The sequence below is a fragment of the Nothobranchius furzeri genome, chromosome 12, assembly GCF_043380555.1.
Source record: "Nothobranchius furzeri strain GRZ-AD chromosome 12, NfurGRZ-RIMD1, whole genome shotgun sequence".
NCBI lineage: Eukaryota > Metazoa > Chordata > Actinopteri > Cyprinodontiformes > Nothobranchiidae > Nothobranchius > Nothobranchius furzeri.
Window position 1 is genome coordinate 18,151,044 of NC_091752.1, and position 9,632 is coordinate 18,160,675.

The 9,632-nt window shown below is 41.9% G+C and overlaps 1 protein-coding gene across 2 annotated transcripts in view; it reads right to left on the minus strand.

Moving 5' to 3' along the window:
• tarbp1 (TAR (HIV-1) RNA binding protein 1) overlaps positions 1-9,632 on the minus strand; it is a 34,657-nt gene that overhangs the window by 23,862 nt on the left and 1,163 nt on the right. Inside the window, exons 2-15 of one of the 2 annotated variants that reach the window (XM_054734037.2) lie at positions 9,531-9,625; positions 7,027-7,096; positions 6,788-6,936; positions 6,645-6,697; positions 6,469-6,566; positions 6,263-6,398; positions 6,099-6,195; positions 2,966-3,055; positions 2,740-2,878; positions 2,370-2,636; positions 2,053-2,150; positions 1,839-1,973; positions 1,528-1,754; positions 1,204-1,441 (exon numbers count right to left, since the gene is read on the minus strand). In XM_054734037.2, the coding sequence (XP_054590012.2) occupies positions 1,204-1,441; positions 1,528-1,754; positions 1,839-1,973; positions 2,053-2,150; positions 2,370-2,636; positions 2,740-2,878; positions 2,966-3,055; positions 6,099-6,195; positions 6,263-6,398; positions 6,469-6,566; positions 6,645-6,697; positions 6,788-6,936; positions 7,027-7,096; positions 9,531-9,625 (1,892 nt within the window). Of the gene's footprint in view, positions 1-1,203; positions 1,442-1,527; positions 1,755-1,838; positions 1,974-2,052; positions 2,151-2,369; positions 2,637-2,739; positions 2,879-2,965; positions 3,056-6,098; positions 6,196-6,262; positions 6,399-6,468; positions 6,567-6,644; positions 6,698-6,787; positions 6,937-7,026; positions 7,097-9,530; positions 9,629-9,632 lie in introns of both variants that reach the window. The other variant, XM_054734036.2, reaches the window with a different exon arrangement.

Sequence of the window (9,632 nt, forward strand, 5' to 3'; positions counted from 1 at the left end):
AGACAGAGACAGAGACAGAGAGAGAGAATGAGAGAGACAGAGATAGAGAGAGAGAGAATGAGAGAGAGAGAGAGAGAGAGAGAATGAGAGAGAGACAGAGACAGAGAGAGAGAGAGAATGAGAGATAGAGACAGAGACAGAGACAGAGAGAGATAGAGACAGAGAGAGATAGAGACAGAGATAGAGAGAGAGACAGAGATAGAGAGAGAGACAGAGACAGATAGAGACAGAGATAGAGAAAGAGAGAGACAGAGAGAATGAGAGAGAGACAGAGACAGAGAGAGAGAGAGAGAATGAGAGAGAGAGAGAGAGAGAGAGATAGAGAGAGAGACAGAGACAGATAGAGACAGAGATAGAGAAAGAGAGAGACAGAGAGAATGAGACAGAGACAGAGACAGAGACAGAATGAGAGAGAGAGAGACAGAGATAGAGAGAGAGAGATAGATAGATAGAGAGAGAGAGAGAGAGAGAGAGAGAGAGAGAGAGAGAGAGAGAGAGATGAGAGAGAGAGAGACAGAGATAGAGACAGAGAGAGAGAGAGACAGAGAGAGATAGAGACAGATAGAGAAAGAGAGAGACAGAGAGAATGAGAGAGAGACAGAGAGAGAGAGAGAATGAGACAGAGATAGAGATAGAGAGAGAGAGAGAGAGAGACAGAGAGAGACAGAGAGAGAGAGAGAGAGAGAGAGAGAGAGAGAGAGAGAGAGAGAGAGAGAGAGACAGAGAGAGAGAGACACAGAGAGAGAGAGAGAGAGAGAGAGCTTTTCCTGTAGCAGAGGCACCATCTGCAGGCACCTTGAAACAGTAAATTCAGCAATGCAAAAATTCTCCAGTTCTTCCTAGCAACCAAATGTGATTGACTGTTCAACCGCAGTTCAGGGGCGCTTTTCTCAGTGCCCCTGGGGTGATTCTGGTGAGTCTGGTGGAGGAAATCAGCTATTTAATCAGATAGAGCCGGTATGTAGGTTCTCACAATTAACAAAGTTGAGACATTTATATAAAATATATCATAGATGTTAAAAATTAAAACTACACCCTATATTCATACTAGTACATACTACACAGTAGTTTTAATTTTTTAATTCAATACATTTTTTTCTCCCTTCACATCAGGGAGAGCAGTGCCCCCTATGGACGAGCCGCCACTGAATGTTAGAGCAAACACCAACTTCTAGGCATCTCGTTGGCTTCATGGAGACGCACCTGTGGCAGGACGGTCTTCATGGAGTCGAAGACGGGTAGCACCAGGTCACTGGGAAGCAGAGAAAGAGCCTCGACACCGCAGCTCAGAGCAGCTCTGAGGGTCTCGGGTGAAATCTCCACAGGCTCAGGAATCCCTTCAGCCTTAATCAGGAAGTTCAGACAAATCCACTGGTCGCGCAAAAACTGAGCAGCGATGCATCCCCAGTCCTGCTGCAGAAGACCCTGCACTTCAAGATCACTAGTAAAAAAAAAAAAAAAAAACATGTCATTTCCAATTTTTCCAAAATGTTATAAAATTTTTTTATAGTGAAGATTTCTACTAACCTTGAGCCGTTTGTCAGCTGCGGTTTCATCAGGGATTTATTTATGTTTGCCAGAGATAACGGACATTCAGAGGAAGCAATCGTAGCGCAGAAGTAATGATTCAGTGATTTCAGAGCAGAAATAGCGTCTGATGACACGCACGACCCGCCGCGCTCCAGAAGGCAACAGACGGCAGACAGGGAGGCCATACTAACCGCCCTGGACACCTGGTTTGTCACAGAGGGGACCTAAAAAGCCCAAAAAATATCGATCAGTCTTATAAAGCAGAGCAGCCAATCAGCAAACGAGACAAAAACTTTAAAATCGCCTACCTGGGTTGGTTCTTGCAAGACTGCCAGGCTGTAACTGACGAGTTTGGGGAAAACAGACGGTAAGATTTTAACGCCCATGTCAACAAGCTGCTTCAGGACACGCAGATACAGCTGTGCTCGCTCCACGTCGAACAGCTGGAACAAAAACAAAATCATACACAGACCTCAGGGTCTAAGAAGAGGATTGTCTTTGTTAAAGGATGATGATGTTTACCTCCTGGAGTTCGCCACACAGACGTCTCAGGATAAACTCTTGGACCGGATCAACCAGCTTCAAAAACAGCTTCTCCATGGCGACCGTCACATCATCAGCTGTGAAGCAGGGATCAGAGAATGAGTGAAAAACTCCATTTTTCATTCTGAAAGGCTGGAAGGCAAGTTTAATTCAGAGGAAATCTGTGATATGACTTGGAAAGTTACAAAACAAACAAATATGTGACCTGGTTTTCCTTCTGGAATCCGAGCAGAAAACTTAAAAATAAAACCTGCACTGAACGGATGAATTCACTGAGTTGTTGTGGGATTACGAACCCTCCTGGTCTCCTGCTGGCTGACGGCGTGGCGTTGCTGAAAGCTGCAGTAGTCTGAGCAGAAGCTGCAGGCTCTTGTCGCCCTTACGCACCGGCAGGTAGATGTTGGTGCTGATTCTGCTCAGGGTGTCCATCAGCGGAGACAGCAGAGACTCAAGAGTGGTGCTGATCTCTGCTCCCAGTCTGCTCCTCTCCATGTCCACACAGAGCAGAATGGCCCTGGCCAGCCTATCGGCCTCTCTAGGGTCCGGTAAGCTCTCTGCCTGGCCTGCATGGAGGCAAAAACTAATCTTTTGAGCATCCGTTCAGAATTTTCCTATTTCCAGACACAAATATTTGCTTTACTTACAACAACCTCACAGCAGATTTACCTGTGCTGGCTGGAACCCGGAAATAAGCGGATATCTCCTCGTAAACATAAGCTCTGACGGTTTCTGTTTTTGCAGAGGAGTCGTCCTCCGTTCTCCTGGACTTGAAACATCCCTCGTGCTCCGAAAACCAGGCGCACACCTGTCACAAAATATTAAAAAACCACAGTGACTCGTTCAAATTCTGAATCGTGACTTTTCAGTTTCTACAAACGTGTCATCGGTAAACCTGACTCCAGAGCCCCGTCCCTCTGCACAAAGATTCATCGGCACGGAACTCCGCCAGGATGCTGAACGCGTCGTCTAGGCTGACGTCACTCTGGAACAAAACAGATGAACGAAATATTATTGCTGATGAAAAAAACCCTGTTGGCAACTCAATTAACTTAGAAGAAGAAAAAAGCAAAAGAAATCTGTTAATGCAGTTAAACAATTTTAATTAAAATTAAACTTCTGCTAAAACATGAAATTTGTTATGTTAACAATTAGGGCTGCAACAAACGATTATTTGGATAATCGATTAATCGGACGGGGTCTCGACACGATTAATCGATTAATCGGATTACATGGGGAAATTTTTAAAAACTGCTAGGGAAACGTTATTTCTCTCCTTCCTTCACTTTATTTAACACAACATTATTAGAAAACAGTTCAATAGCAGAAAAACAACATGCCATCACCTAAATTGTCTTATAAAGTGTATAGACAGAGACCCTAAGCTACATCTATCTGTGACCTAAAATGCTTGGTCCAAGTTAAACAGCTTAAGGGCAATTCTCATCTGTTTTGTTTGATCTCATCTGTTAATATTTATTTTAAATGTAATTAAACATAGGCTGTGAATTAATCAAAATTGATCACTATTTCCAAAACTGACTGAAAAAATACCAAATAAAACAAAAGTAAATGAATGCCATCCTCCTTGCGATGATGCCCTGGGCAACTGCCATAAAGTCACATCAAGAAATGCTGCTGATCATTCCAATGATCCCAAATAGACTCACATTAGGCCACATGAAAGCAACTGAACCCAAAAATATATTAACCAGTATATAACTGCACTCTCACACAACACGCCTGCAGCAACAGTTAGGACTCCTCCCTCCCTTTTAAAAGCGTTTTTGCTTCTGAGGACATTGTGGTTGTAAAACCACATGCTAGTAGTCTGGCCCCGGTGTGATCAACCAGTTTCTGCGGGAATGTGACGGCGGAACCAGGGCCAGATTAACACTTTGTTGTACCCTGGGCAACAATATTCAAGGGCTCCATCATCACGACCCAAGGATCACCATAATGTGGTCACATACAGAATATTTTACTGTAATATGCAGTAAATATACTCAATACTTGAATGCCTGACAACACGTAACCCGCCCAGAGTAACCTTTGACCCACCTCGTGTGGACTGACCAATGAGGAGAGGGTCTTAACTTGAGGCCCTCTCTTCATTGGTCAGTCTGCATGAGACTGACTCTCAACTGACATTCAGTCGTAGGCAGCGAAGCGTCTCAGTGCAGCGCAAAAGCCCGGGTGGACAGTTTGTTTAATATAGGGTGACCATATTTCCATTTCCAAACAAGAGGACAGGGGATCTGTGCCTATGACGTCACACTATGGCAACGCCACACAAACCATGTTGGGACCCATTTTTTGTAAGAACTAAATTAATATCAGATTCTGCCAATTAAAGGGCTCTAAAACTATTCATATGTAAATATTTTGCATATTTAATGCAAAATCTAATTTTTCTGCTTTAGTGCTGCAACAAGGTTTTATTAATAATAAATTATTATACCTTTTGTTTTACTGCAGCATCGGTAAGCTTCCTGTGCACAGATTATTAAGGATGCTTGTTTCAGCTGTGAGATTAGACGATAGGATCAATGAAAAAATAAGTTGTCACACACTCCATGGAAACTTTCAGAGAATCCACAAATAGTGGCTTTCAAATGGTTTTGTTACTTTTTGCAAGTTTAGAAAAGAAGCAGATGAGACAGCATGTCTGATAATTTAGTTTTTCACCTGATAATATTAGAACATGTCAGTAATGTCTGAGGGGCTTTTATAAACACCATATAACTAACACTACTGGAGAGGGCATGAATTACACAGAGGCTTCTGGGGAGCCCAGTTATTGGGGGGGGGGGGGGGGGGGCATTTTGCCTTGGCCCCCAAAATGTCTTGAAACGGCCCTGGGTGTGTGACTGAGTTTTGAAGGTGATCTGAATTGTATCAGATGTATAAATATGACATGTGTATAACTTATTGTTTTTTACAGGTAAAAACGTGTCGTGGAGATAAATCTACCTACATTTTACTTTTCAACACTTTGTTTTGTTTTCTTGTTTTTATTTAACTATTTTCCTGTCCTGTCTGTCTCTCATCTTCCTGCATCTCCTCTTAATTCTCCAGAAAATCTGTTGCCTGGATTCTTACCTTTTCACCTCATCAGTTACTTTTGAGCAGATCAAAGGGATCACCTGACCGAAAAGCGCAGAGCACGTTTTCGATGCTGCGTGAGGTGACATCACCACAGCACGGGTGATGAGCTCCGCAGTAGCGAGCTTCAGGCACAAATAAGACAGAAAATAGAGAACATGTGCGGACATGAACGATCGTGTGCTAATTATAGTTTTTTGGTTGCGCCACTTTGAGAATGGACCGTGCGCTGGAAGCAGCTGCCTGGATCGCTGTGCAACAATGCGGAACCGGTTCGCAGCAGCGCAAGTCTGCCGGCTCTCCCTCGCGCTGATCTGCCGGTACTGGATCTCCCTCACGCTGATCTGCGGCTCTCCCTCGCGCTGATCTGCCGGCTCTCCCTCGCGCTGATCTGACTTGCTCTGGTCTGCGCGCAACGGCGGGCGGGAAGGGGGGGGGGGCGCTTTTGGAAGAGTTGTGCGACACAACGAATCGATGACGCAATTCGTTGCCAACGCTTTTAGTAATCGATTTTCATCGAATTTATCGATTCGTTGTTGCAGCCCTATTAACAATTATAATGATAATAACCACCATCATCATTACTATTAATATTATTATCACAATTATTAGTGTTGTTGTTGTTAATAATAATATTATACATATTAATATTAATATATCATTACTATTATCATATTATATAATCAACATTATGATGATTATTATTATTGCTAGCACATTTAATTGCCTCTGTGTATAAAATATGTGATATAAATAAAGCTGCCTTGCCTTAATTACCTTGTTATTGCCTGAGGTCTAATATAAATGTATTATTGGGTCACATGACCATATCTAAACAAATGTCCTTTAACAGTTCACTCTCACAAATCTTAATTAAAAAAACTGATTTTTAAGGTCATTTTGAAGCACTGTTCTTGTCTTACCACTACTGTGAGAGAGAGGGCGCTGTTGAGCAAAAAGCATTGGGCGGCTCCTCTCAACAGGACCTGATGGGTGATCATGGTGCAGCGCAGCACCTCTCTGGAAAGCAAACCACGGAAAATCAGCCTCCAGCGTGAAGAGCTTCCACACCGTCGTAACGAGTTACCTGAGGGCGGTGAGCCCGCTGATCCTCAGGAGCGGACCTGAGGGCAGCTTGGACAACGCCTGACAGACGAAGAGTAGGGGCACAGCGCACCAGTGCTTAGAGCCCAGCTGCTGAATCAGCTGAAGAAACACATGACCTACAGCACAAAGTTCAAAAATCAGAAATGATCATTAAAATGATTCAAATCCTACCTTTTACTGGCATACCTCTCTCTTCTGAGGGCAGGCTGCTGAAGAAGGTGACCATGAAGACCTGGAGTTTAACCGCCAGCTCAGGACAGTCTCCTACACTCTGCCCGGCTGACCTGCAGATGGACAAATCTTAAAACATAACTGGCGAAACATCCCAGTAGAAAGACGAATAAATGATTTAAAATCCTCACCTGCAGAAGAGAGAAGCTTCAGAAAGAGCCTCCATGAAGGGGCCAACAACAAACTACAAAGCAAACGAAGAGGTCGCTTATAACATAAAGAAAGTAGTTTAGTTATTTCTGCTTGATGACATCTAAGCCAACAGTTTGTGCACCTGAGAAAAGGCCAGAGCAAACTCCGGCTGCTGGAGGGCCTGCAGGTTTAGCAGATGACGCACTCCCTCCCTCAGCAAGGACTTATTCTCACTGTGGAACATGCGCTGATACACACACAGCAGCCAGGACGGGTGGAAAAGGCCTGGAGCTGCAGCACAGACCGTAAACCAAACGTTTGGGGGTTTTAGTCAAAAACTGGTTGCAAAGGTTTAAACACAGTAAATCAGAGGTGTTTTACCGTGACTGTAAGTCACTGCTGTTTGGATCAGAGCATCTATTCTGTTTAAAACTGGCCGGACGACATGAATCTGCAAAGGAGAAAAACAAAAACTATTTTATTACAGAAAAGTCAGAGCAGGTTGAAAACGCACCTCCTATATGGTGAGCCATTTTACCATTTAACAGAATGGGGGAAAAGAGGAATGAAATAAACAACATCAACTATTTCATAAACAGACAGCAAGAAGTTAAAGTAACACTAAATAGCTTTTTAAACTTTAAGTCTGAGCTTTACCATTGATCATTGATTCTTGAGTTGGAAACTTGATTGTGGGGTGCCATTTGTAAAGTCAAAAAGCAGTATTTTGGGTTATTTGGCTCATCATACAAGAAAAGGATGGGAGTTAATTTTTCAAATGATCATGCTATTGATGCGTTTATAGATGTTAAAGTTTCCAACTAAATGTTTAGTTAGCAAGCTAAATATGTAATTTGGAGGTAAATGTGTATTTTTCTAAGTAAATATTTAGATCAGAGCTAAATATTTTGTTTGTAAAATAAATATTTAATAAACTTACTAATTAGAAGCCAAATATTTAGTATGTAAATGTAACGTGAGGAAATATGGGTTTTCTGTCACAATGGTGGTGCTGGACTCAGCTGGGTCAAAGCTGGGTCGCTGAGAACTTTCACCCACAGATTAAGACCTGAACGCCAGCGAGTCTGGGAGGAAACCATAACATCAGCCACCTGCAGTCTACCAGAAGATGTGTTTCCATGAGTTGTACCCAGACCAAGTCAAAACATAAAGTTTAAACTTCTGTTTCTTGATTTTAATGTTAAAGTAACCATTATCATTTTGCTCATTATAAATGTGTTTAATCAAACGAATGGTTCTTATGCTTTGGGGTAATTATAATGGCTTAATGAATCCATAATTAGATAGTGTTGAGGATGTTTGTTGCTGACCTTCACACACAAACATTCACACACACCCACACACATCTTCCCACAGTAAACTCCAGACACATTTGATGACGCACACGTTTGCTTTGAGAAGAGAAAGGTTTTTGGTAAGTTTCAGTCTTATGATTCCAGTTCGTGTTGGACAACGAAAGAGAGTGGACCTGAAAACCAAAGGGGGGGGGGGGGGCAGAGCCGGCTGGCTCGTTTCTCCCCCCTTTCACGCTGTTCCTGTCAGCCAGACAGAATAGCTGAATCGCGACTTCTAACGCAGACTCATTACAGAGTCTTGATTTCTGAGTGAATTAACTTAAGAAAGCGCATCGACAAAACGCTTTACCATCAACGTGTACCGAGGGCAACTCTGGACCGGTTCGTGGCGCATCTTTGTCTTCTTTGCCAGCCAAGGTGCCCTGGATGAAACATCCTAAGGTGACATCCCAGGTCCAACAGAGGGTCCGATTTTCGGTGAGGCAAAACACGACAGATAGCGTTTTGATGCATCTTTTCCAACTAAACCTAAGTTTATTCAAACCATCACTTTTCACTCAGACACCTGTTTCTTCCTGAAGCAAAATCTGATGCACACACGCATTCATCTCACCTCATGTTCAATTCTCACGACACTTTATACACACACGCATCCATAATCACATCATATCACACTCAATCTTCATTCACCAACAGAAGGTCTATTTGAGCAAGAACAGCATATCAACTGTTGAAGATTGTCCCACAAAGTTGCCAATGTTGATTGTTATTTCCTGTTTGTCAATTTCAAAATCATTAGTTTAATTTGAAGAATTAAAACTTTTAATTGTCAAACTGGTTTCCTCATTGAACTGAAACACAGACACTCAGATATTATCGGCAGTTTATCGATGAAAACAACCTTTGAGTCTTCTTAACAATAAAACTGAGTAAAGACAGTTTCTCCTTACAATATGACCAGCCAGCCAGTTTTACAAGATAACTGAGCCAGTCAATATTTTCTTTACATAAACTAAATACTGAGCTCCAAAATACAATTTATTTTCAAAAATAAATATTTAGACCTCAGCTTAATATTTAATTTGGAACTAAACATTTAGTGTGCTAATTCAATATTTAGGTATAGCCCCATAATAAATATTTTTGCTCCAAATAAAATTTTTATTTCACAGACTGAATGTTTAGGTCTGACCTAAATATTCAGTTTGTAAAATAAACATTTACCTCTCAATAAAATTTTTATTTTTTACAAACTAAATTTCTAGGTGTGACCTAAATATTTAGAATATAAAATACACGTACAACTCTAAATTAAGCTTTTAGCTTGCTAAATAAGGATTTAGTTGGGAAAATACGGTGAAAATTTGACTTTGCAAAACGAACTCCCTTTTTTTCTCTTATGATAAGCTAAATAACTCAAAATATTGCTGTCAAGTTATAACTGTTTGACTACTATTGACACCCCATACTTAGCCAGTTTTATATTTGACACCACTCTGCAGCCCTGCTCTGCTGACCAAAATCCGCACTAGGTAGGTGTCCTACCTTTACCTGCTCACGTCATTTTACCTGGTTTTCCTCTAGAGTCTCCATCACCAGAACATAATCTTCCCAAAACTCCCTCAGCAGCCTGCTCTTGTCTGCAGCCCATTTGAACAACATATCTGCTGA